General features: G+C 41.7%; 1 protein-coding gene and 1 long non-coding RNA gene across 9 annotated transcripts in view; one reads left to right on the plus strand and one right to left on the minus strand.

The window, feature by feature from the left end:
- EP300 (E1A binding protein p300) overlaps positions 1-27,423 on the plus strand; it is an 89,008-nt gene that overhangs the window by 38,644 nt on the left and 22,941 nt on the right. For 2 of the 4 annotated variants that reach the window (XM_054543514.2, XM_009234416.4), the window contains exons 6-17: positions 175-420; positions 6,836-6,929; positions 8,670-8,807; positions 11,140-11,257; positions 12,041-12,215; positions 17,739-17,816; positions 18,861-18,970; positions 20,041-20,178; positions 20,764-21,201; positions 22,835-23,014; positions 23,209-23,353; positions 26,007-26,125. In XM_054543514.2, coding sequence (XP_054399489.2) covers positions 175-420; positions 6,836-6,929; positions 8,670-8,807; positions 11,140-11,257; positions 12,041-12,215; positions 17,739-17,816; positions 18,861-18,970; positions 20,041-20,178; positions 20,764-21,201; positions 22,835-23,014; positions 23,209-23,353; positions 26,007-26,125 — 1,979 coding nt within the window. The remainder of the gene's footprint in view (positions 1-174; positions 421-6,835; positions 6,930-8,669; positions 8,808-11,139; positions 11,258-12,040; positions 12,216-17,738; positions 17,817-18,860; positions 18,971-20,040; positions 20,179-20,763; positions 21,202-22,834; positions 23,015-23,208; positions 23,354-26,006; positions 26,126-27,423) is intronic. The other 2 variants (XM_054543515.2, XM_009234415.4) reach the window with 1 other exon arrangement.
- Positions 1-27,423, minus strand: part of LOC129052675 (uncharacterized) — a 99,278-nt gene that overhangs the window by 34,428 nt on the left and 37,427 nt on the right. For 2 of the 5 annotated variants that reach the window (XR_008517783.2, XR_010139470.1), the window contains one exon: positions 21,195-21,889. The exons of 1 other annotated variant lie outside the window; for it this stretch is intronic. This is a non-coding gene — a long non-coding RNA (uncharacterized LOC129052675). Of the gene's footprint in view, positions 1-10,365; positions 10,533-12,422; positions 12,586-21,194; positions 21,890-27,423 lie in introns of those variants that run through there. 2 more of the 5 variants (XR_008517786.2, XR_010139471.1) reach the window with 2 other exon arrangements.

Raw genomic sequence — 27,423 nt, forward strand, 5'->3', positions numbered from 1 at the left:
CAATCAGTTCTGCGTTTAGAAATTTCTTCAAGGAAATAATGGAAGACAAGATCCACGTACTCAGATGTTTCATAATCATGTAACAATAATTTTGTGGGTTTTTTTATTAGACATGTTAGTCTTTTTTTCTCACCAGCATTAATGTTGTAATACTATATCTTTTGTCTTCTGTAGCAATTTTGACTGGAGCACCCGTTGGACTTGGAAATCCTAGCTCTCTAGGGGTGGGTCAACAGTCTACCCCCAACCTAAGCACTGTTAGTCAGATTGATCCCAGCTCTATAGAAAGAGCCTATGCAGCTCTTGGACTACCCTATCAAGTAAATCAGATGCCGACACAACCCCAGGTGCAAGCAAAGAACCAGCAGAATCAGCAGCCTGGGCAGTCTCCCCAAGGCATGCGGCCCATGAGCAACATGAGTAAGTTTGTGTCATCCTAATAACATGGTATTGGTTGTGTCAGTAAATGACATCTATAAACGCAGGGTTGTTAGCTCCTTTTTATTTTTTCTGCTACATGATTAATTTTTTAAGTAATTTTTTAAAGATTACAGTGTAAACGTTCGCTTACAGTTCATCTACGAGAGGTAACTGCCACTGGTTTGTATCTTCCTTGATCCTTTTTTGCATTATGTGAGTTTAGATTTGCAGAAATGAGATCCCATATGTAATTCCACAACAAACTTTGGTTAATACTATGTAGACGGGCCGGGCATGGTGGCTAACACCTGTAATCCCAGCACATTGAGAGGCCAAGGCGGGTGGATCACAAGGTCAGGAGTTTGAGACCAGCCTGACCAACATAGTGAAACCCCGTCTCTACTAAAAATACAAAAATTAGTAGGGTGTGGTGGTGCATGCCTGTAATCCTAGCTACACGAGAGGTCGAGACAGGAGAATGGTTTGAACCTGGGAGGCAGAGGTTGCAGTGAGCCGAGATTGAGCCATTGCGCTCCAGCTTGGGTGACAGAGCAAGACTCCATCTCAAAAAAAAAAAAATACTGTGTAGACATCTTTCATAGTCAGTACTACATGTATCATTTTAAATGGTTGTATGGTATGTCATTCTTTCATTCTTTTTTTTTTTTGTGCGTTTGTTTTGAGATGGAGTCTCACTCTGTTGTCAGGCTGGAATGCAGTGGCACGATCTCGGCTCACTGCAACCTCTGCCTCCCGGGTTCAAGCGATTCTCCTGCCTCAGCCTCCTGAGTAGCTGGGACTACAGGCGCATGCCACCATGCCCAGCTAATTTTTGTATTTTTAGTAGAGATGGGGTTTAGTAGATTGAGATGGCTATGATGATCTCAATCTCTTGACCTCGTGATCCACCCACCTGGGCCTCTCAAAGTGCTGGATTACAGGTGTGAGCCACCATGCCCGGCCCAACAATCTCTTACAGATCGACGTTGAGATCTCCAATTATTCTGTTGTTTTAAACTATATAACAGAAATTGTGTTTTGACTTGAGGCATTTTGGGCCGAAACATATAGAAATGAGTGTAGTTGGTAATGATTTCCTCATGTCTGACAGGAGGAATAGTGTGCCTTTTCAAATAGTTTTTTTGTGACTTGTTTGCCTCACTTCCTGTTTTATGACTGAGAGGGAAGAGGGAGAAGTGTTCCAGTATCCTAATTTGGGGATATATATGTTTCTCTGATTGCATATGATAAAATTGGGAGAATTGTTCTAGTATCTTAATTTTGGGATATGTATGTTTCTCTAATGCATATGATAAAATCAAACAGCTTTTTTCTGTGTCTATCCTATCCCTCTGCTGTCAAGCAGTTGAAATATCTAAGCTGTTTTGTTTGAGTAGTTAGACATCCAGCATTGTGGAGACCGGGTCTTGTCCAGGTTGGTCTTGAACTCCTGGGCTCAAGCAATCCTCCTGCCTTGGCCTCCCAAAGTGCTGGGATTACAGGCGTGAGCCACTGCACCTGGCCTAAGATTCCCCCCCCCCCCCGAGACAGAGTCTCGCTGTGTTACCGAGGCTGGAGTGCAGTGACACGATCTTGGCTCACTGCAACTTCCGCCTCCTGGGTTCAAGCAGTTCTTCCTGCCTCAGCCTTCCAAGTAGCTGGGATTAGAGGCACCTGCCACCACACCCAGCTAATTTTTTTTTTTTTTTTTTTTTTTTTTTTTTAGTAACGAAGTTTTGCCCTGTTGGCCAGGCTGGTCTTGAACTCCTGACCTCAGGTGATCTGCCCGCCTCAACCTCCCAAAGTGCTGTGATTACAGACATGAACCACCGTGCCTGACCCTCTAAGATTATTTTTAAATACAGATTGAGTATCCCTTTTCCGAAATGCTTGAAAACAGAGTACTTTAGATTTTTTTCGGAGTTTGGAATGTTTATATTTGCTGGTTGAGTTGAGAATCCCAAATCCAAAAATCAAAATGCTGCATTGAGCATTTCTCTTGAATATCATGTTGACATTCACAAAGTTTTGGATTTTTGTATTTGGGATGCCAACCAACCCATACTGCTATTTTTTTACTTTCTTCCTATTTTCCACTGCTGTGTTCTGTTGCTCCCATTTTTAGTTTTTGAATTAATCTTCAGGACATTTTTTTCTTCCTGTTTTTCTTTATAATAACAGTATTTTCAAACCAGTGATCTGCTTTTAAGCACATATTGGAGCCACTGTGCAGTAAAGTTTTAATGCTACTGTTTTCATAAACTGTTTAACAACTATTGTGTCAGAAACTGAAAGTTATGAGAGTGAAATGCAAACATTTTTAGACCCATCAATTTTGATTTTGACTTTTAATAATTTAAGATCTAAAATGCTAGATAGTGACATGGAGCTTCTTGTATTCAAGTTTGTAAGTCAGATTTTGCAGTCACTGGCATGACTATTTTGAACAGTTGTGCTAATGCTCATTGTACCAGACCATTTCTATTTTAATATTCTTTAGATTCTTCATTCCTGCCCTGTTGTTATTGTTTATTACTTGGTCCGTTGATTTCATTCTTTTTTTTTTTTCTGATTTCATTCTTGAAAGTAGTATTTTCAAGGAGGATGTTTTTCTTGAGTTTTACCTAATCGGGGACTTAGATAAGTTTTCTTAGATAAATTTTGGATAACTAGAAACGTACGTGTGTGTTTTTGAGACTGGGTCTGATAACTGGAAACGTACGTGTGTGTGTGTGTGTGTGTGTGATTGGTCTTGGTGTATGTGTGTTTGAGACTGGGTCTCGCTGTGTCACCCAGGCTGGAATGCAGTAGTGCGATCTTGGCCTGCAACCTCTGCCTCCTGGGCTCAAGCGATCCTTCCACCTCAGCCTCCCAAGTAGCTGGGACCACATACGTGCACCACCACGCCTGGCTAATTTTTGTATGTTTTGTAGAGACTGTTTCGCCATATGGCCCAGGCTGGTCTTGAACTCCTGAGCTCAAGTGATCCGCCTGCCTCGACCTCCCAAAGTAGTTTGTGTTTTTCATTACTTCCATGACAACCAGTGCTAACTAGTTAAATAATTATTGAGTGACGGGTTTTTAAGCAGGACTAGGAAAAGGGATGAGGAGCAGTCTTGCCTTTTCAGGCTTCCTTTTACCTCTTCTGTATTGAAAATAATGTACAGGGGTAATGGAAAGTTGGACCTGGACACTAGCATATTTTCCCCTCTTGTTTTATATCTTCTGTCTTGGAATTAGCATTGCTTTTTTCTTTCTTTCTTTCTTTCTTTTTCTTTTTGAGACAGTGTCTCACCCTGTCGCCCAGGCTGGAGTGCACTGGCACCATCTCGGCTCACTGTACCCTCTGCCTCCTGGGTTCAAGCAATTCTCCTGCCTCAGCCTCCAAGAGTAGCTGGGACTAGGCGCATGCCACCACCTTTTTGTGTTTTCTTTTAGTAGAGACAGGGTTTCACCACATTGGCCAGGCTGGTCTTGAACTGCTGACTTCGTGATCTGCCTGCCTCGGCCTCCCAAAGTGCTGGGATTACAGGACGCCCGGCCAGCATTGCTTTTTTATCTCCCATTCTGTGTTATGCAGAATGCACTTACCTTTTTCCTTAAGTTTTAGTAGGTTGTTGTCTTCCCCTGGTCTGGAATTTCATTATTGTAATTGGGTAGTTTCCTTTTATTTTTCAAACTTATGTTTATAGTACCTATTACAGCTCTTTTCCTCTCATCATATTATCTTGCCTATGTACTTTTATATATGTGCAGAATTATTTGAATGATAATTTTGGGGGATTTTTGCCCCCATTTCTTCGTGTCTTTTTATTTAGAATTAGATTTAAGATTACTCAAGTTTCCTTTGTTTTTATTTCTTCAGTTAATAGTACCTTTGTAGTAATAATTGTCTTAGTGAACAAAAATCTCTAGAATAGACCTGGAGACCTTGGAGAGAATGTGTAGCTGTGTTGTCATGAACCATCAGAATGCACTAAGATAAGCAAATTCATGTACAGTGTAATCAGTTTTTTATTTCATTGCACTAAACAAGTTTTGTTAGATATAATTTATCTACAAATGTAATTTTCACACAAGATTTTTACAGTAACACATAAATAATTAATGACATCACAACTCTATTTGAAAAACACACTTGTAACAGCTAAATTTCAGAGAGCTAGCCTGATAATATTAGAAGGAAAATTCTGCCCAGGCACAGTGACTCGTGCCTGTAATTCCATCACTGGTAGGCCAAAGTGGGAGGATTGCTTGAACCCAGGAGTTTCAGGATGCTGTTATCATTGTGCACCTGCACTTTAGCCTGGGTGACAGAGTGAGACCTTGTCTCAAAAACAAAACAATGAAGGAAAGTTTAGCCTAAGCTTTTACGGAGCATGGTGAAGGAAGGCAACAGCATTTCTCTTCATTAAAAATTGTTTATAAATTGAGCCAGTTATTTTCATTTCAGTGGGAAGTTTTGTTTTTAAAAATAACTTGAGGGGTGTATTAATAGAACTGTGTATCAAAAGTCTTTTAGCCACATGAAAATTTGGTTTGATGTGAGTGTTGCTGTTGGTTGTTTTTAGTGTTTGTTTATTTTGTTTTTTTTTTACATTGAACAACATGGGTTTGAATGCTTTCAGTTTTTCTTTCTTGTTTGTTTGTTGTTTTATCTCTCCAGTCACTTAAGATGTTATAGCAGTAGAATATGCAGCCAGGCATGATGGCTTATGCCTGTAATCCCAACACACTGGGAGGCCAACACAGGAGCATAGGAGTTTGAGACCAGCCTGGGCAATATAGTGAGAACCCCCATGTCTGTTTTTTTTTGAGACGGAATCTCGCTCTGTCGCCGCACTGGAGTGCAGTGGCATGATCTCTGCTCACTGCAACCTCCGCCTCTGGGGTTCAAATGATTCTCCTACCTCAGCCTCCCAAGTAGCTGGGACTACAGGAGTGTGCTGCCATGCCCAGCTAATTTTTGTGTTTTTAGTAGAGATTGGGTTTCACCACGTTGGTTAGGATGGTCTCGATCTCTTGACCTTTTGATCCTCCTGCCTCGGCCTCCCGAAGTGCTGGGATTACAAGTGTGAGCCACTGCGCCCGGCCTCTACTTTGGAAGGCCGAGGCAGGCGGATCACAAGGTCAAGAGATCGAGACTCACCTGGCTAACATGTTGAACCCCATCTTTACTAAAAATACAAAAAAAAAACTTACCCGGGCGTGGTGGTGGGTGCCTGTAGTCCCAGCTACTCGGGAGGCCGAGGCGGGAGAATGGCGTGAACCTGGGAGGCGGAGCTTGCAGTGAGCTGAGATTGCGTCACTGTACTCCAGCCTGGACGACAGAGAGAGACTCCATCTCAAAAAAGAAAAAAGAAATAGGATATTCATTGAAGGTGTTAATTGAAGAAGTAATGTATGCACATTAGAGCTATTTAAGCCATTTTGAAGGAGTGTTGGAATATTCGATAAAAAGTGTTCTTTCACCTGAACACTGCTTTGTGTCCCTCTAAGGATCACTGTACTTAGGCTCCTGTCTCCTTACATAAACTTTTGTTGCTTATGGAAGCATTTGCATGTATAGCTGAATTCTCTAAACAATTTTGGATTGAGGATTCTTTGCTCCTTCTAGACATATATAACTGTAAGCCATCAAAAGTGGAAATTCTAAGAATATATGTTAGCACTTGCCAAATAGCTCTTCCAAGAGATGATCAGTTTATACATCTGTGCATTTTAGTTGAAAATGTGTATTTCCACACATCATTCTCAACACTTGGATTTAGAAAATCAACTTCTAAAAGTTTTGAGAATTTCATACATGAAAATATGTTTTAAGTTTAACCGTAAGTGCTGTTGTGCACATTTGCCTTTTTTTTTTTTTTTTTTTTTTTTTTGAGACAGATTCTCGCTCTGTTGCCCAGGCTGGAGTGCAGTGGTGCAGTCTTGGCCCACTGCAACCTCCACTTCCCGGGTTCAAGCGATTCTCCTGTCTCAACTTCCCGAGCACCTGTCACCACGCCCGGCAAATTTTTTGTATTTTTAGTAGATAGGGGGTTTCACCATGTTGGCCAGGCTGATCTCAAACTCCTGACCTCATGATCTGCCCACCTTGGTCTCCCAAAGTACTGAGATTACAGGCATGAGCCTCTGCGCCTGGTCACATTTGCATTTTTTTTTTTTTTTTTTTTTTAAGTTATGTTTCGTTTTCTATGATTTACTGTTGGGTGCTTCATCTTTTTCTTACCTGTTTGTAAGGGTACTTCAAATCAGCCTTTACATATGTGTTGCCAGTTATATTGTCAATTATTTATTGTATATGCTGCTAATATTTTTTTCTGATTTGTCATTTGTTTCTTAACTTTATGGTATTTATTGTATGGTGGCTGTTGTATTTATTTCTGCCTTCTGTTATTTCATTTTGACTTAGGTGCTAGTCCTATGGGAGTAAATGGAGGTGTAGGAGTTCAAACGCCGAGTCTTCTTTCTGACTCAATGTTGCATTCAGCCATAAATTCTCAAAAGTAAGTCTTACCATGGTTTGTACCCTGGCACATTACAAATACTGGTTAACAATTCCTTGTTTGACTTTTGAACTTAGTTTCCTCGGTTTGAGAATGTCTTTGAATACAGGTAGATGTTTGAGTCCATTCTTTCTTTTTTCACTCTGTAGCCCAGGCTGGAGTGCAGTGTTTGCGATCTCAGCTCACTGCAACCTCTGCCTCCTGGTTCCGCTTAAAGCAGTTCTCCTGCCTCAGCCTCCTGAGTAGCTGGGATTACAGGAACATGCCACCATGCCCAGCTAATTTTTGTATTTTTGGTAGAGACAGGGTTTCACTATGTTGGCCAGGCTGGCCTTGAACTCCTGACCTCGTGATCCATCCGCCTTAGCCTCCCGAAGTGCTGGGATTGCAGACGTGAGCCACCACGCCCAACCCATTCTTTCTTCTTTCTACAGCCTTAATCGAAATTGTATTGATTATCTAGTGTAGCCTACACCTTCCCTAATACAGTAGGATGTTGCAAGGTTACAGCTCCATAACAGTCAGCCTTATCCTGATGTTAAGAATTAGTCCACCAGCCTGGGCAATATGTCAAGACGTCTTCTCTACAAGAAAATATAAAAAAGTTAACGAGGCATGGTGGCGTGCACCTGTAGTCGCAGCTACTGATGAGGCTGAGGTGGGAGGAGCACTTGAGGCTGGGAGGTCAAGGCTCTGGTAAGCCGTGATTACACCACTGCACCCCAGTCTGGGTGACAGTGAGACTGTGTCTCAAAAGATAAAAATTATTATTTTAAAAAGAGAGTCCATCATCCAAAGCATTCCCTGAGGTGAGCTGTGTTAAAATGACAGCTTAGTCTGATAACACAAGCCTTAGAAAACTGAGTATGGGCCGGGCATGGCAGCTCCCCTGTAATCCCAGCACTTTGGGAGGAGGCAGATCGATTGATCTTAGAAGCTCAAGACCAGCCTGGGCAACATGGTGAAACCCTGTCTGTGCTAGAAATAAGAAAATTAGCCAGGCATGGTGGCACCCACCTGTAATCCCAGCTACTCGGGAGGCTGAGGCAGGAGAATCGCTTGAACCCTGGAGGCAGAGGTTGCAGTGAGCTGAGATCATGCCACTGCACTCCAGCCTGGGCGACAGAGCGACACGCCATCTCAAGAAGAAGGAAAAAAAAAAAGACTGGGCGCAGTGGCTCACGCCTTTAATCTCAGCACTTTGGGAGGCCCAGGTGGGTAGATCACTTGAGGTCAGGAGTTTGAGACCAGCCTAGCCAACATGGTGAAACCCCATCTCTACTAAAATACAAAATTAGCCGGACGTGGTGGCAGGTGCTTGTAATCCCAGCAACTTAAGAGGCTGAGGCAGGAGAATCGCTTGAACCCGGAAGGCAGAGATTGCAGTGATCTGGGATTGCACCACTACAGTCCAGCCTGGGCGACAGAGCAAGACTTTGTCTCAAAAAAAAAAAAAAAAAAAAATTACAGACAAAACCAAGAAAATGAAGTCTTATGATATCTTGTGTTAGGACGTCATCCTGCCCTCCAAAGAAATACAACTTACCCTCACACAGATATGAACATGCACAGTTTAAAATTAGCCTAGTCACATACTTCTCCCTGCCTAACGCCTTAATGCAAATAGAAGTGACATAGCATATTGATTCCATTACAATAATCAGTGTCAGCTTGAATTAAATGAGGTCTTCCTTCTCCTACCTTTCTTCACTAAAACTATTTGGTGACCCCTTTTTGAAGCCCAATGATGAGTGAAAATGCCAGTGTGCCCTCCCTGGGTCCTATGCCAACAGCAGCTCAACCATCCACTACTGGAATTCGGAAACAGTGGCATGAAGATATTACTCAGGATCTTCGAAATCATCTTGTTCACAAACTGTAAGTAAGATTATGGACGTCTCATTCGTAAAGAGGTGTTACGTCACCATGCTTTCAATCTCCTGGGCATTTAATTACTAAAGAAATATTAGCAATTTTTCTGTAGCATGGACGTTGATGTTGATACTTCTACTCTTGTGGATTTCTTGCTGCTGCTGCTTCTTTCCTTCTCGACCTTTCTCACCATCATCTATGATAGTCTTTCAGCTTTAATAGCATGTGAACTATTCTGTCTAGTGACAGTAAATATATTAAACATTGTTTTTAGCTATTGCCTTTGCAAAACTTATATATCTAAGAAAAACTGGGCCTCAGCTCATTAAAATATTGCATTGATAACATCCTTTTCTGTTACTCCTGGTAGAGCAGGGTTTTTTTGTTTGTTTTTTTGTTTGTCTGAGATGGAGTCTCACTCTGTTGCCCAGGCTGGAGTGCAGTGGCACGATCTCGGTTCACTGCAGACTTCGCCTCCCAGGTGCCAGCGATTCTCCTGCTTCAGCTGCCCAGGTAGCTGGGACTACAGGCATGTGCCACCTCACCTGGCTAATTTTTGTATTTTTAGTAGAGACGGGGTTTCACTATGTTGGTCAGGCTGACTTCAAATTCCTGACATCAAGTGATCCACCTGCCTCAGCTTCCCAAAGTGCTGGGATTACAGGTGTGAGCCACCATGCCTGTCCTGGTAGAGCTTTTATTATGTAAAAATCTGGTAGGGTGGACTCTCTGGTCTTCTCCAAATGTGCACATGGCAGTTTATTTTTGAGAAGTTGATATATTTCAGGCACTCTCCCTTTACGAACTCCATCTTAATCTAAAGAGTTTTTGTCAGATGAAGGAGGGGGAGGCATATAGAGCAAGGTAATGAAATGTGCTCAGCATCATAAAAAGGTAGAGCTTGGACCTTGCCGATTACAGAATTTACCCTTCAAACACCATGCAGTATTTTTTTCTTGGAGAAGTCTTTTCATTTCACTTTCAGTTAATAGCAGGGTCTTCTTTACTGTATCCATATTTTTTAATTGATTGAGGAACTATTTATCATTTTGTCTTAATTTATTTTTATGTTAACGTCAAACCACCAATTATATACGTTTCATTTAGGAATTTTTTTTTCTCCCAGGAACCCATGCTTGCTAATCATTTAGAATTTTTTGTTTTTTTTTTTTGAGACGGAGTCTTGCTCTGTTGCCCAGGCTGGAGTGCAGTGTCGTGATCTCGGCTCACTACTGCAACCTCCCATCTCCTGGGTTCAAGCATTTCTCCTGTCTCATCCTCCCGAGTAGCTGGGGTTACAGGTGTGTGCCACCACACCTGGCTGATTTTTGTATTTTTAGTGGAGATGGGGTTTTGCCGTGTTGGCCAGGCTGGTCTCGAACTCCTGACCTCAGGTGATCCACCTGCCTTGGCCTCCCAAAGGGCTGGGATTATAGGCGTGAGCCACTGCGTCCAGCCAGGAATTCTTCAGTGGTAGCACTAAGTAACGGAATTTGACAAGGAAAGAACTTCACAAGTTTAATGAAATTATTCCTTTAATAAAGAATAACCAGTCTCTTATTTTGTGACAGACTATTCAGGAACTTTTATTTAATGGACAGAGATGGTTATTTGGGATTGATTATTTGACATTACAAGTTTATTATATATGCTCGAGTTTTCTACCAACTTGGTATTCTTCTGGACTTCCATTTATATCTTCTTGATCTGGTTCCTTCAAGTCCTGTGCAACTGAGTACGGGATGTCCAAATAAAATTAGTGCCTAAAGAGCACGTTTATCAGTCTTAAGAAATACTAGTGCAAAACATTTTGTTAGGGAATTGCATGAAAGTGAAAAATTGAATCTAACAGAATCATTACGCATTTCTGGTCTCTCCACTTCAGGTTTCTGGTTTTTTGTTTGTTTTTTATAAGCCTTTGTCAGAACAGTTCAAGTTTTTGATGTTTTAACATTTTAGAGTGGTTACTCAATTTTATTTCAGTAAGCTAAGTAATAAATTTAGAAGAGCAGGTGGAACTCTGAAGGCTACTTGATACTATGACAAGGCCTGTTTTCCTCACTGTCTTTAGTATGTAGCCCAAAGTAATATTTTGCTTTACATCTAGAGTAACAGGGGCCAAAGAGTATTTTTTATAGAGTCATTTCTTATATTGTGAACGGAAATATAGACAAAAATTCTTTTGTTTATCACAAAAAGACAATTTCAGTAAGTATTTTAATATATATCACCTTGCCATTATTTTTTCTTTTCCTCTATGTGTTCAGTGTATAAAAATCGGAAAAATACTAATTAAATGCTGACACGATATTACAGTGATAGGATTTTCTTTTTCCAGCGTCCAAGCCATATTTCCTACACCGGATCCTGCTGCTTTAAAAGACAGACGGATGGAAAACCTAGTTGCATATGCTCGGAAAGTCGAAGGGGACATGTATGAATCTGCAAACAATCGAGTGAGTGTCTGGTTTTTTTCTATTAATAGCCAAGATTGAACTTGTTGTGGTTATTTTATTCCTCTTTAGCATGTACAAGTAGTATATGTGCTTCAGACGGGGGACACGCTGTAGCTATCCTGTCTTATTGTCCCCAAGCACAGTTAGGATAACAAAGCAATTTCATAAGTGTATGTCATCAAGAATTTTATGTTTTTCCTCCTAATACAATGCACTCATGTGACACTTTATCTGGTTGTCCTGTCAACCTAAAAAGTGGCTGAGCTGGCTGAGTGCAGTGGCTCAGTGCCTGTAATCCCAGCAGTTTGGAAGTCTGAGGTGGGCGGATCACTTGAGCCTAGGAGTTGGAGACCAGCCCAGGCAACGTAGCAAAACCCCATCTCTACAAAAAATTAGCCAGACATGGTGGCGCGTGCCTGTAGTCCCAGCTGCTCAAAAGGCTGAGGTGGGGGAATCACTGGAGCCTTGGAAGTCAAGCTGCAGTGATTCAGGATTGCGCTGCTGGTGACAGAGGGAGACCTTGTCTCTCTCAAAAACAGGAGGGGGGTGGTGCTGAGCTGTTACCAGCTCTGTTCTCTTTTCACTAGAATATAATGAAGTAGCGACTTATTCACGGTAGTTCAGATTCTGTACATAAGTTGAACTTTCCTTTCTAAATTGGCACCAGTTCTTAATGCAGCATATAAAATGAAACTAATATCTATTCTCAGTTTATTTTTTCTGTTACCTGGTGGTAGTTCCTTTTTTCCTCATCTCCCTTATTTTACTTCAACAATTCAAAAGGCGGAATACTACCACCTTCTAGCTGAGAAAATCTATAAGATCCAGAAAGAACTAGAAGAAAAACGAAGGACCAGACTACAGAAGCAGAACATGCTACCAAATGCTGCAGGCATGGTTCCAGTTTCCATGAATCCGGGACCTAACATGGGACAGCCGCAACCAGGAATGACTTCTAGTAAGTGTTTTTTGTTATATTTCTATTTGAGAGAAATTGATAATAAAATAGTTGCTATCCAAAGTCATTAATTTCTGTAAGCTTGTGTAACTATTCTAGAGTTTTTTAAATAACCATTTGCCTTTGCAAAGAAAATAACTCATCTACTAGTAAAAACAGAAGCAGAACAAGTATATTTAAGATGTCTGGGCATGGTACTTAACATACCTTGATAATCTGGAATTGTTTTTAGAGCCCAAGGTGTAAACTTCTCTACTAGTGACATCTAGAAAGCGATAGCCTACATACAGATGTTCACAGATTTCTCTGAGACTGGCTTTGTGTGGTAAGTAGCCAGTAAATGTTTGTAGGCTGACCAGGTTCAAGAGCCCTGTAACACACATAATATATTACACTGTTACACTTTCTACTTGACATAAAATATTCTAAGTCTAGAAACTTTTTTTTTTTTTTTTTTTCTTTTAGAGACAGAGTCTCACTCTGTCACCCAGGCTGGAGTACGGTGGCATCATCTTGGATCACCGCAGCTTCCTCCTCCCAGGTTCAAGCAATTCTCCCACCTCAGCCTTCTGAGTAGCTGGAATTACAGACACATGCCACCACACCTGTCTAATTTCTGTATTTTTCGTAGAGATAGGGTTTTGCCATGTTGGCCTGGCTGATCTCAAACTCCTGGCCTCAAATGATCCGCCCACCCTGGCATCCCAAAGAACTAGGATTACAGGCATGAGCCACCACTCCCTGCCTAGAAGCATCATTTAAAATTACATTTTGACAGCTTCAGTTTCTGGTTATAGCATCATTGTTGACCTGATGAATTAACCAGATAGCCAAGACTATGATAAATAGTCTTACTCAATCATTGACTTATTGGTAGGATCAAAGTAGTGAAATATGGAGCAGGCACACCATTTTCAGGAATGGCACAGGCTGTTTAAATGCTGTGAGCAAGGCTGTGATAGGAAAAACCTGCATTTACTGAGTTAGGAAATGCTAATGACCTATAAGAAGTGCCAACTGAGCCAGCGGGCAGTAAACCTCATACAATCAGTAGATTATAGGTGGGCTGAGAAGTTCATCTCTTTCATTCATTGAAGTAGTAAAGTAGGGAACCATTGGTTACCACTGGCCTTTAGCAGCCTCATTTGCTAACTGAAGTGTGCCAGGTACTGTTTTGTAATGTGTGAAAAGTTGGGAGGAGCAACATTGCTGAGGAAATAGTATACATGGAGGCTGCCCAATAGCAAGGAAAAACACAGATTTTTTTAGTAGTTAGGAGAACAAATTTTCAGGAATGAAAAAGTCAAGATTAGAGTTGAGACTGCTTCAGTACACGATTTGGACTTGAGTAGTAACTAAAGTTTAAAAAAAGTGGACAGGCTGGGTGTGGTGGTTCATGCCTGTACTCCCAGCACTTTGGGAGGCCGAGGCAGGTGGATCATGACGTCAGGAGATGGAGACCATCTTGGCTAACATGGTGAAACCCCATCTCTACTAAAAATACAAAACAGTTAGCCAGGCGTGGTGGCAGGCACCTGTAGTCCCAGTTACTCGGGAGGCTGAGGCAGGAGAACAGTGTGAACCCGGGAGGCGGAGCTTGCAGTGAGCCGAGATTGTGCCTCTGCACTCCAGCCTGGGCAACAGAGTGAGACTCCGTCTCAAAAAAAAAAAAACAAGTGGACATACCTGAGATACTTAGTTTTGGTAGAATTTACTCAAGTTCTGGGTGAAATTTGAGTCAAGTTTAAAGTCTGTGAGATATTAAATTGTATCCTAATGTCAGTATAAACAGTATGCTACTGATGTAAGCAGGAATAAGTGGTAGTGGAACTGAGTATCAGCCTTAAATATATGTTGACCTTTAGCTCGTACTAAATCTGACATTTTGTAGAATGAGATTCTTACCTTAACCTGATACACAGGAAATAATAGAAGCATAAAAGGGGTCGGGCATGGTGGTGGCTCACGCCTGTAATCCCAGCTCTTTGGGAGGCTGAGGCTGCAGATCACTTGAGCTTAGGAGTTCAGAACCAGCCTGGGCAACATGGTGAAACTCTGTCTCTATAAAAAATACAAAAATTAGCCAGGCATGGGGGTGTGTGCCTGTAGTCCCAGCTACTCAGGAGGATGAGGCAGGAACATCACTTGAGCCCAGGAGGTCGAGGCTGCAGTGAGCGGTGATTGTGCCACTGCACTCAAGCCTGGGCAACAGAGTGAGACCCTGTCTTTAAATAAATAAATAAATAAATAAGGTTTGTAAACTTTAAAAAAACAAAATTGAAAGAACTACGTAGAATGTTGAAGAAAACATAACATTCTCATCTTCATGTTTCTTTAACATTGGTTTTTTTGTTGTTGGTTTTGTTTTTGATTTTTTGAAACAGTCTCTCTTTGTCACTCAGGCTGAAGTGCAGTGTCACCATCTAAGCTCACTGCAACCTCTGCCTCCCAGATTCAGTTGATTCTTGTACCTCAGCATCCCCGGCAGCTGGGATTACAGGCATGCATCACCACACCTAACTAATGTTTTGTGTTTTCAGTAGAGACAGGGTTTCACACCATGTTGGCCAGGCTAGTCTCGAACTCCTGGCCTCAAGTGATCCGCCTACCTTGGCCTTGCAAAGTGCTGGGATTAGAGGCTTGAGCCATCACACCTGGCCACGTTTGATTTTTTTGTTTTAATACAAAGAATACAGTTATTATAGAATCAGAGAGTGGCAATGGTAGGACTATGTGTATTGGCCTAAAAATATGCCCATAGTAAACTAATGTAATGTGTGCCATCTTGAAAAAATAATACCAGTTGTTAATGGAGTTGAAGGTAGGTAACTCTTTCCTTATTAATTTTTTTGCAAAGATACGAAGTTTCAGGAAAAGCTGATGACAGAAGTATGCATGTTATAGTCTGAGTTTTTTTAAGTGTGGCATATGCCCTAGAAAAAGTTCTGGAAGAAATAAATACTAACCTCTGAACATGGGCTTCTGATGGGGGCAGTGGTATTCCAGGATACTTGTGTTGTGTGATAAAGGGTTTTTGATTATTTGACTTAATGCATATAGTTTGCATTAAGGGCATATATATATTGAAATGTGAAAGATGGACATTTTTGTTTGTGTATATTTTACCTCTAAATATTTATATATATACATTTTTGAGATGGGGTCTCTGTCGCCCAGCCTGGAGTGCAGTGGTGTGATCTCGGCTCACTGCATCCTCCATGCCTCCGAAGCTCAAGCAATCCTCCCACCTCAGCCCCCCGAGTAGCTGGGACCACAGGCACACGCCACCATGCCTGGCTAATTTTTTTGTATTTTTTAGTAGAAACAGGGTTTCTGTATGTTGCCCAGGCTAGTCTTGAACTCCTGAACTCAAGATATCCACCCACTTCGGCCTCCCAAAATGCTGAAATTACAGGTGTGAGCCACTGCGCCCAGGCTTTAAATATTTATCTTAAAAAATACTATCAAGATGTTCCTTTAGATAATTCATCAAGTTTTCTTAAAATGACAAGAGCTGCCTCATGGAGCAATAGTAGATACATTCGTATCTGCATCATATGGGGCAAATGTGGGCAGTAGGATTGCGGTTTTATTTTTAAACCATTTTCATTTGATTAGTCTCAAATACTTAAAAATCAGAAGATTTTGCATTTAAAAAGTCTGAATTTCTGGCTGCTTAAAAAAAAAAAAATGGACATGTCTAGCAGACTTGACCCCCTTTCTCCTACAGTGACACCTGTCTATAGCTGCACTCATGGCTGACTCTAAGCTGTGTTTTCTCTCCACTTCAGTCCTCACCATTCTCTATTGTTTTGGGTACTTAAAACAGTTTTACTTGATATTAGCTGCCTGGCACTTGCCATTTAGCTTGGAACACCTATCCGTGTTGTTGACTTGAAAAAAAAGTTACTCATATCTTAGGTAAAAACATTGTTTTGTAGATAGTGTGCATGAATACAGATACGTGTGGGGAGGAAGAGAAAAGGTTCATCTCAAGGTCATTTGTTGGATCCTGATTCATTTTTCTATTCTGATTTTTAATTTTTATGTAATGAGCATGGATTATGCATGTACTTCTTATAAAGCTTGCAGAATTACAGATAAAAGTTTATATGAATAAATGTTGAGCATTTCCTCTGTCAGTTTTGCTCATTTACTAAAGGTTGAAATTTGTCTGAAGGGATAGACATCTCCTTAGAAGAGCAGCAGGTCTTCCTCTCCTATGCCTGAGGCTTGAATGTACAGCCCTTGACGGAGGGTATGGCCAGGGTGGAGCCAGGTCACTACAGACATCTGTCCTTTCCCAGGGTGCTGTAAAAATATTTTCTCTGTGCACTATGTTGAAAGTACTATGCTAGAGCGTGTGCAGATAATCCAGGAAAAAGACCTTAGAATTTATGTATTTGTATTTTAGTTTTTTTTGAGACGGAGTCTCACTCTGTCGCCCAGGCTGGAGTGCAGTGGCGTGATCTCGGCTCACTGCAAGCTCCACCTCCCAGGTTCATGCCATTCTCCTGCCTCAGCCTCCCGAGTGGCTGGGACTACAGGCGCCTGCCACCACGCCCGGCTATTTTTTTTTTGTATTTTTAGTAGAGACGGGGTTTCACAGTGCTATCCAGGATGGTCTCGATCTCCTGACTTCGTGATCTGCCCGCCTCGGCCTCCTAAAGTGCTGGGATTACAGGATATTTTACTTTTTTAAGAATTATTTCTGTTTTTGTATTTAAGAGGTACATGATATGTAGTGTGGTATAATATGCATATTACTTAAAATCAATGTTCACAGTTTGTGTGCATAAAAACGTTGTGCTACATGATCAAATTTGGCCCCCATTAGACATGATTCATAGCTATTATCCATGGAGATACTCTGTTGCATGCCAACCAGACTCAGACTTTGTTAAACAATAACATATTAAATGCTATAATGGCCTCAATTTTTTTTTTTTTTTTTTTTTTTTGGAGACAGAAGCTTGCTCCGTCACCCAGGCTGGAGTGCAGTCGTGCGATCTTGGCTCACTGCAACCTCCGCCTTCCAGGTTCAAGTGATTCTCCTGCCTCAGCCTCCAGAGTAGCTGGGATTACAGGTGCCTGCCACCACGCCTGGCTAATTTTTTTGTATTTTTAATAGAGACGGGGTTTCGCCATTTTGGCTAGGCTGGTTTTGAACTCCTGACCTCAAGTGATCCACCCACCTCAGCCTCCCAAAGTGCCAGGATTACAGGCATGAGCCACTGTGCCTGGCCTATAATGGCTTCAATAGCTTATTTTTCTATCAACATTGAAAGCACCCGGGCTCATTAAAGAATACCAACAAATCCACTTGGAGACATTTTTCTGTATTCCAGAAATAACATTTTCTTCAAGTTTCTGTCTAGTTCAGAGCTTTATTTTGTGATTCATACTCAATTTTCAAAGGTATTATTAAAAATATTTTGTGGGGTTTGTGTGTGCAGTGAGTTTTTGTTTGGTTAAGGGAAGATGGTGCAAAGATAGTTCTTTATTTCTCTTTTTTTACTCTAGATGGCCCTCTACCTGACCCAACTATGATCCGTGGCAGTGTGCCAAACCAGATGATGCCTCGGATAACTCCACAATCTGGTAAATAGTGAAAATTTTTTTTATTTTAAAAGAATCCCTGGTGTACTGCAAGATAATACTTGCTACCTGGACACCCGCTTTATGCCAACAGCAAGTGTCATGATTACCTGCCCATAGAGGAAGAGGGAGTGAAGAGCAGGTTGGCCGGCAGATCACAGGGCAGGTGACATTAAATGATCAAGTATCCATTAAAAAACAACTGCAGGCTGGGCATGGTGGCTCACGCTTGTAATCCCAGCACTTTGGGAGGCCGAGGCTGGTGTACCACCTGAGGTCAAAGTACGAGACCAGCCTGGCCAATGTGGCGAAACCCTGTCTCTGCTAAAAACACAAAAAAATTAGCCAGGTGTAGTGGCATGGGCCTGTAATCCAATTTACTCTGGAGGCTGAGGCTGGAGAATCACTTGAATCCAGGAGGTGGAGTTTGCAGTGAGGCGAGATTGCGCCACTGCACCCCAGCCTGAGTGACAGCAAGACTTCGTCTCAAAAAATAAATAAATAAATAAATAAAGCAGATTGTAAAATTTGTAAAATTCTGTTTGGAGATCTTTCTTAGTTGATAATGTCTGTTTACTGCTACTGTGAATGAGACAGATTTATTTATACTTAGAAGGTTGAAAGCCAGTTTATTAGTCCTGATAAAATGATATAGAATCAGGGCCAAGCACGGTGGCTCACGCCTGTAATCCCAGCACTTTGGGAGGCTGAGGCGGGCAGATCACGAGGTCAGGAGATCGGGACCATCCTGGCTAACACAGTGAAACCTTGTCTCTACTAAAAATACAAAAAATTAGCCGGGTGTGGTGGCGGGCGCCTGTAGTCCCAGCTACTCAGCAGGCTGAGGCAGGAGAATGGTGTGAACCCAGGTGGCGGAGCTTGCAGTGAGCCAAGATTGCGCCACTGCACTCCAGCCTGGGCGACAGAGCGAGACTCCGTCTCAAAAAAAAAAAAAGAAAAAGATACAGAATCAGACATAAGCATTCTATCTTTTATTATTCAATTTCACAAAGGCATTCAGAACTAACATTTTGTGCATATTCACAGGTTTGAATCAATTTGGCCAGATGAGCATGGCCCAGCCCCCTATTGTACCCCGGCAAACCCCTCCTCTTCAGCACCATGGACAGTTGGCTCAACCTGGAGCTCTCAACCCGGTTAGTTTGACGTCTTTGGTAATCTCTTTGGCCTTTACCTGGTATTTTGAAAATCCTGTTTGTTCCTACTTTGTAAATTCTCACAGTCATTTAAACAGACGATAACTCCTAGTTCTTCTGTAATTCTTCTGTATTTAACTCTACTAGAAAGCTGACCAAAAAACGAAAACAGCCAGGCCCTTGTCCCTGGAGTGCCAGTGTTTAATGGCCTGCATGCGTTTTCACGGTCACCTCTCTTCTCTGATGTCTGTCTTCCCTTCTCCAGGCAGAGAGAAGGTTGATGGTGCGTTTGCCTGCTTCTTGAACTCGGAGAAGAGAGACTAGGCTTCTCCTGCTCCTTATGCGAACTCTTAACCAGTCTATCTCTCTACCTTGACCCTAACCCTCCTACTGCCCTTTAGAGTTAGCTGGTGCCTCTGATTCTTGATCCTTTTGGGGGTTCCTGAGCATTACTACTTCTCACTAATCTGCCATTTTCAACAGGGAGTTCTGTCCTTCATTTTAACCTATAAGACAGATGGTCTTAGCTTATGAAGTTTTTGGCCTTTGGTACTCGAGATTTCTTTCTTTAAGGCCTGAATTTGTGTAGGGTAATTTTAGAAATGACATGTAACAATGCTAGAGCATTTGTGGACCATGAATGCTACCAGATTCTGCTATAACTTGTAAGATTTTCTTGTTTTTACATATCATGGGTCTTAGAATTTGTGTTATTACTACATCACTGATGACCTCATGAAATTGTGATTAACTCTCCTCACTTAACAGAGCATGCAAAGAAAATTACCTACTATCCTTGTGCTAGGCATATTTGTGTACGAAGAGAATGTGTGTTCCATCCTCTTATTATTGAGAGTAGGCCTAGGTAAACTATGAGGCTATTTCCCTTTATCTTGGCACAAGAGTCAGTTATTCTACAACTTTCTTCCTTCTCCTCTTCAGCCTTCTTCACCTATACTCCTGTCTTTGGCTTTTCTCTACTTAATAAGCCTGACGTTAGGAGCATTTGATGATTTTAGTTATAGTAGAATAACTGTAATGAAGCAGTTTGATTTGTGGTTTTTTTTCAGCCTATGGGTTATGGGCCTCGTATGCAACAGCCTTCCAACCAGGGCCAGTTCCTTCCTCAGACTCAGTTCCCATCACAGGGAATGAATGTAACAAATATCCCTTTGGCTCCGTCCAGCGGTCAAGCTCCAGTGTCTCAAGTATGTCTCATAAGTGGATTTTTCACTTATTTTTGATTCTTGAAACTTCTCTTGACGTAGGTTTTTATAGGAGAGAGTGGCAGCAAATAGTGGGTGAAAACAGATGATTTAAAAAAAAATAACAATTTTGGACTTAGGGTATTCTGAACGTGAAGAGATTATTGTGTGACATAGCAATGGTGTTAATTGTTACAAAGTAGGAAATAATTTAAATGGATGGTTTTAATTGTTTTTAGTAGTGAACACTTTTAAATAAATCTTAGAATTAAACACAATGTAGAAGGAAATCTGGCTGAAGAGAGCATAGGCAGGCCCTAGAGCACTCTGCACTCAATTCTGCCATTTTTCTGCAGTGGCTGAGGCCATTCTGCTGAATGGTTTGAAGTCTCTTTAGTTAAGTACTGTCTTGATGGTGCTGTCCAAAGATATATCCCCGGTAATAGGGTATTTTACACATTTTGAAATAGACACATTGCTACTCTTTGTTTAATCAGTTTGCGTCCTAAATTTATATATCATGACTGTGTAAGTATTTTCTTAATTCTGTTCTGAATTGCTATCTTGTTATGTTTTTTATTTTAACAGGCACAAATGTCTAGTTCTTCCTGCCCGGTGAACTCTCCTATAATGCCTCCAGGGTCTCAGGGGAGCCACATTCACTGTCCCCAGCTTCCTCAACCAGCTCTGCATCAGAATTCACCCTCGCCTGTACCTAGTCGTACCCCCACCCCTCACCATACTCCCCCAAACATAGGGGCTCAGCAGCCACCAGCAACAACAATTCCAGCCCCTGTTCCTACACCTCCTGCTATGCCACCTGGGCCACAGTCCCAGGCTCTACATCCCCCTCCAAGGCAGACACCTACACCACCAACAACACAACTTCCCCAACAAGTGCAGCCTTCACTTCCTGCTGCACCTTCTGCTGACCAGCCCCAGCAGCAGCCTCGCTCACAGCAGAGCACAGCAGCGTCTGTTCCTACCCCAACAGCACCGTTGCTTCCTCCACAGCCTGCAACTCCAGTAAGTAGAGATTTGGATTTAGGCAGAATCATTAGAGCTATACTGTAGTATTATATTACTTCTGGGCCATTTCCATTCTCTTTTGCTTTATCTCTTACTGCTTTCTTCACAAGTAGAATGTAATCTATTTTTCATTAGGGACTTTTTTATCCTGTTTTGCCTTCCTGTGATAGGACCTATCGTAGCAGGAGCATAAAGATTTTATTTAGCTCTGACTTTGACCATTATGTTTCATGTTGTACCCTGAGGTCTGAAGGTACATAAGGGGGTACGACAAGGGGACACAGTCCTTCTCCTTATTTAGTATATTATTTACTGCAGCACATAAATTTTACATATATTTAAGGAATCTTTTTCAAACAGTTTGAGCTGTAAAATCTAGAGATTGAATTTAAAAATTGCAGATTTGGGCGGGCACGGTGGTTTACACTTTTCATTCTAGCACTTTGGGAGGCCATGGTGGGCAGATCACTTGAGGTCAGGAGTTCAAGACTAGCCTGGCCAACATGGTGAAACCCTGTCTCTACAAAAAAATACAAAAATTAGCCAGACGTGGTAGCGGGTGCCTGTAATCCCAGCTACTCAGGAGACTGAGGCAGGAGAATTGCTTGAACCTGGGAGGTGGAGGCTGCAGTGATCCAAGATTGCGCCACTGCACTCCATCCTAGGCGCCAGAGTGAAACTCCATCTAAAAAAAAAAAAAAATTGCAGATTTATGAGTCCTTGTGGCCCTAACCAAAGTTTAAAAATAATCTAAGATGAGAGAATTACAGACCCAGAACAACCTGTAGCTTCCTTGTGAGAGGTTGGTTATGTATATAATAAAAATCCAAATTCTCATCTAATAGTTGAATCCTTATTAATAGAACTTTTTTTAAGGGTTTAGAAGCTTCTACTTTGATACCGATATTAATATATATCGGTATCAAATAGTTCTCAGTCATGTTGATGAACTGAGAAGTTCCATGAGTCACAGCCATTTTATAAAGTACTGTACTTGACGGATGGCTGGTTCATCGTGGCCTCTGATAGACAAGGAAGGACGGAATGAGAGAGGAACCAGTGGATCTGCTTGATTTTATTCTTTATAAAATCAAGGATCGTTCCAGAAAATACTGACTTCTCATTAAGAGGTTTCTTATGACAAGCCTTAGGATAAAGATAGGGAATGCCAGTTATCTAGAATCTAGTGATTCAAAACAGCCACTCTGTGGGACATCATTATATTTATTGTCTCCTTTTCTGTACCTTTGAAACTTTCTCTGGTGAGAAGGTAAAAACAAAAAAGCCAGTCTTTCTTATTTTCTTTCACTCATTTCTGTATAAATGTGAGCTCCTCTGAAGCAGACATCTTTGAAATCCCCACACACTGCCAGATAATGATAGTTATCAATGAAATAGTTGCTGGTTCTTTGATGTACAACCAGTCAACCAGTATTTACACGTCTTAATTCTCCTGTTCTTAAGCATAATTAAAGGAGGTGAAATGGGCAGAGCAAATGAAAGCACCATGAATGAATATAAGCCAAGAAATAGATGGCTAATTCTGCTGTCCTGCTGCTTACCTTACATTCTGATTGTATCATTGGCAGACTGTGTGTGTCTCACCTACTCCCCTTTTTTTTCTGCCCAGCTTTCCCAGCCAGCTGTAAGCATTGAAGGACAGGTATCAAACCCTCCATCTACTAGTAGCACAGAAGTGAATTCTCAGGCCATTCCTGAGAAGCAGCCTTCCCAGGAAGTGAAGATGGAGGCCAAAATGGAAGTGGATCAACCAGAACCAGCAGATACTCAGCCGGAGGATATTTCAGAGGTGAGAGTAGGGCAATTCACTGTTTGATTTGGTTAGGACCTCAGTATAGGAACCCAAGTTTTAAAAAATATTGCAGAAAAATATTTTGATAATTAGATCTCATGGCATAGATTTTGCATGAGAAAGGGTGTTCAGATTACTGATTCCCAACTAGATATCTTTGGAATACTAAAAACCCTTACCTTTTCTTTTAGTCTAAAGTGGAAGACTGTAAAATGGAATCTACCGAAACAGAAGAGAGAAGCACTGAGTTAAAAACTGAAATAAAAGAGGAGGAAGACCAGCCAAGTACTTCAGCTACCCAGTCATCTCCGGCTCCAGGACAGTCAAAGAAAAAGAGTGAGTCTCTGAAGCCATTCGTTCTGGAGGTAGCTGAAGAAACGAAAGACCCAGGGCAGAATTGTGATCATGCCTCTTGGGCCTCAGAAGTTGCCATTAATGTGATTTCATTAACCTTGAAGCCCTGGGCCTGGTCTCTTCATTGCCACTAACAATTTTTCTTTCTTTTTTTTTTTTTTTTTTTTTTTTTAAAATATTCACTTGCAGCAACCAATGGGTTAGTCAGTCCCCTCATTTCATCAGGGTTCCATGTGTTAGTACCCCCTAAAAATTGTCTCATTTTTCAGAAGAGAGAAATGTTTGTAAATAGCCTTGACTAAAATGCGGGAAAGAATAGCAATAGTAATAGCATTTGTCATTCACCTCCTGTGTGCTAAGTATCCACATTGTTTCATTTAATAATTTCTTTTTCCTTTCTTTTTTGTTTTGGAATCGGAGTCTCACTCTTGTTGTCCAGGCTGGAGTGCAGTGGCAGGATCTCAGCTCACTGCAACCTCCACCTCCCAGGTTCAAGCGATTCTCCTGCCTCAGCCTCCCAAGTATCTGGGACTGCATGCGCATGCCACCATGCCCATCTAATTTTTGTATTTTTAGTAGAGACAGGATTTCACCGTGTTGGCCAGGATGGTCTCGATCTCTTGACCTGGTGATCCACCCACCTCGGGCTCCCAAAGTGCTGGGATTACAGGCAGGAGCTACCACACCCGGCCTCATTTAATAATTTCACAACTCTGAGGTTACTGGCCTGAAGCTTAGCAAAGTTAAGTAACTTTCCACAGGTTACTCAGCTGACCCTAGTGCCTGGGCCAGGAAGCAGACCCAGGCAGTCTGAGGCGGAGTGCTCAAATCCAGCCATTCCAACAAGTGTTAATTGACTATTTTTGGACTAGAACTTTTTGTGGCTCTGGTGATCTGCAAAAGGCACCAGGTAGGACATACCTGAGGGGTGAGTCTGCTGGCTCTTACAGATGATATATATTAAAAAGTGTTCCATTAATACAATGTGTTGTAAAATGTTGGGATTAAAAAATTATTTTCATTTTAAAAATAAGACTTGTATATATTGAGGTGTTTTAATACAGGCTGTAACAAACCCAATCTTACTATTGGCAATCTCTCTTTAAAATGTGCATTCCCTCATGCCTGTAATCCCACCACTTTGGGAGGCCGAGGCGGGCAGATCACTTGAGGTCAGGAGTTCAAGACCAGCCTGGCCAATATAGTGAAACTCTGTCTCTATTAAAAGTACAAAAGTTAGCCGGGTGTGGTGGCTCTCACCCGTAGTCCCATCTACTTGGGAGGCTGACGCAGAAGAATCACTTGAACCCGGGAGATGGAAAGAGGTTGCAGTGAGCCGAGATGGCGCCACTGCACTCCAGCCTGAGTGACAGAAATTGTCTCAAACAAATAAATAAAATAAAATGTCCAATTTCACAAGTTTATTCAAATAGTCCTTATTTGTAGCACAGCTAAGTATGAGTGACAAGCATCTTCGTAGTCTGGTTCCCCCCCCCCCCCCCCCCACTCCATGGCAACCCCCCAGAGGTGAAAAATATCTGAAGTAACAAATATACTCTCCTGATGATGAAATTTTTTTTGCCAATTAAGAAAAAATAAGGCCCTTGCTGAAACTGAAAGCTTTTTAAATCACTAGCTTCTCAAAGAACTGTTTAATTCCATTTGGGACACACCAACAAATTTTTCCAGACTTTTTGGGAAATATCATTGAGAACACATTTGAACTTAATTTGATCAACTAAGTCTATTATTTTAGCAATACCATTTTTGTTCTCTCTTCTTTTAAACTTAAACCTAACGTTTGTCATTAAAATAGTACGTGTCTCTTTTTCTTTGGCTCTAAAATACCAAGCATTTGAACGAAGGAGTCTTCTCTTCTGTACCCGACTCCTTGTAGTATAAGACAATACCAGATCTAGTCTAGTTCCTGACTTGTTAAATACTGATGTCATGAAGAAAGACTTTTCTGTTCTTGCTTGACTGCATCTCCCTCTTAACACGAGTATCTTGTGAACTTTTTTTTTGGAGATGGGGCCTCACTCTGTTGCCTGTGTTGCCTAGGCTAGAGTGCAGTGGTGCCATCTCGGCTCACTGCAACATCTGCCTCCCGAGTTCAAGCAGTTCTCTTGCCTCAAATCTCCTGAGTAGCTGAGACTAGCATGCTACCATGTCCGACTAATTTTTTGTATTTTTAGTAGAGGCGAGGTTTCACCATGTTGGCCAGGCTGAAACTCCTGACCTCAAAGTGATCCGCCCACCTCAGCCTCCACCGTGCCTGGTCCCGTGGACTCTTATTTGGCAAAGTCTCTTCATAAATTTTTAGAAGCCTTTGGATTCTGTTTGTAATTGACCGAGTCTGTCTTCACTGAATTTTTGACTGAAAAGTTAAGCTGAGGCTGAAGGGTGTTTAAAGGTGATAAAACAGTTTTTTAGGAGCTGTCTGAAACAAAGCGGGGCTTAGAATCTAGAATCAGTGATTGAGCCTGCGGTGATATTTCCATGGGGACAGAGTAGTTAATTTTGTTATTGATTCTTGAGATGCTTTTAGAACTTCAGCCTGAATGGTTTTTTAACGTTCTGTTGCTTAATTGATAACTAATTTCAAATGCACTTTTTTTTTCTTTTTTTTTTTAAGTTTTCAAACCAGAAGAACTACGACAGGCACTGATGCCAACATTGGAGGCACTTTACCGTCAGGATCCAGAATCCCTTCCCTTTCGTCAACCTGTGGACCCTCAGCTTTTAGGAATCCCTGTAAGTATTTGGTGGTACTTTCGATTTTATTTTTTAATTTGATAGCTTTATTGAGAGATAATTCACATTCCAAGCAGTATAGCCACTCATTTCAAATTTATAATTCAGTGATTTATTCCCCCCCCCCGGGGACAGGGTCTTATTCTGGTTACCCAGGCTGGAGTGCAGTGGCGCGATCGTGGCTCACTACTGTCTCCACCTCCCGGGCTCAGGTGATTCTCCCACCTCAGCCTCCTGAGTAGCTGGGACTAACTACATTCATGTGCCACCTCACCTGGCCGGTTTTTTGTATTTTTTAATAGAGACGGGGTTTCACTGTGTTACCCAGGCTGGTCTTGAACACCTGGACTCAAGCAATAGGCCCATCTCAGCCTCCCAGAGTGCTGGAATTACAGGTGTGAGCCACTGGGCCTGGCCTAATTCAGTGATTTTTAGTATATTCACCGAGTTGTGCATGACACTTTTATTTTCATCATCTGAAAAAAATCCTTTACCATTGACAGTCACTCACTATTTTCTCCTGTAGCACCCCAATCCTAGACATCACCAGACTGCATTCTGTCTCTGGATTTGTCTGTTCCACATGTTCCATTAAATTGAAACATATAGTATGTGATTCTTTGTGCCAGGACGTTCCTTAGCATAATGTTTTCAAGGTTCATCCATGTTGTAGCATGAATCAGTAGCACATACCTATTTATAGCCCAATAATATTCCATTATTTTTCTTTACCTGTTGATGAGTTGATAGACATTTAGGTTGTTTACATGTTTTTACTGTTAAGATAGGACTATAGTGAACATTGTGTGGATTTAAGTTTTTATTTCTCCTTGGTATTTACCTAGGAGTGGAATTCCTGGGTTATATAGTTTACTTTTTTGTTGTTGTTATTTGTTTTTTGTTTTTTTGAGATGGAGTTTCACTCTTGTTGCCCAGGCTAGAGTGCAATGGCACGATCTCAGCTCACCTCAACCTCTGCCTCCTGGGTTCAAGCAGTTCTCCTGCCTCTCAGACTCCGGAGTAGCTGGGATTACAGGCAGGTGCCACCACGCCTGGCTAATTTTGTATTTTTAGTAGAGACGGGGTTTCTCTATGTTGGTCAGGCTGGTCTCAAACTCCCAACCTCAGATGATCCACCCGCCTCGGCCTCCCAGAATGCTGGGATTACAGGCGTGAGTCACCGCACCCGGCCACTTTTGTTGTTTCAAGAGCAATAGGTCATAGCAGAAAAAAGGACCACGGTTAGCTTTGTTTTTAAAGTTGCCTCCATATACTAGGCTGCTGGCAGGTTTCATTTG

Source organism: Pongo abelii, chromosome 23 (genome assembly GCF_028885655.2).
Source record: "Pongo abelii isolate AG06213 chromosome 23, NHGRI_mPonAbe1-v2.0_pri, whole genome shotgun sequence".
In the NCBI taxonomy this organism is placed as follows: Eukaryota; Metazoa; Chordata; class Mammalia; order Primates; family Hominidae; genus Pongo; species Pongo abelii.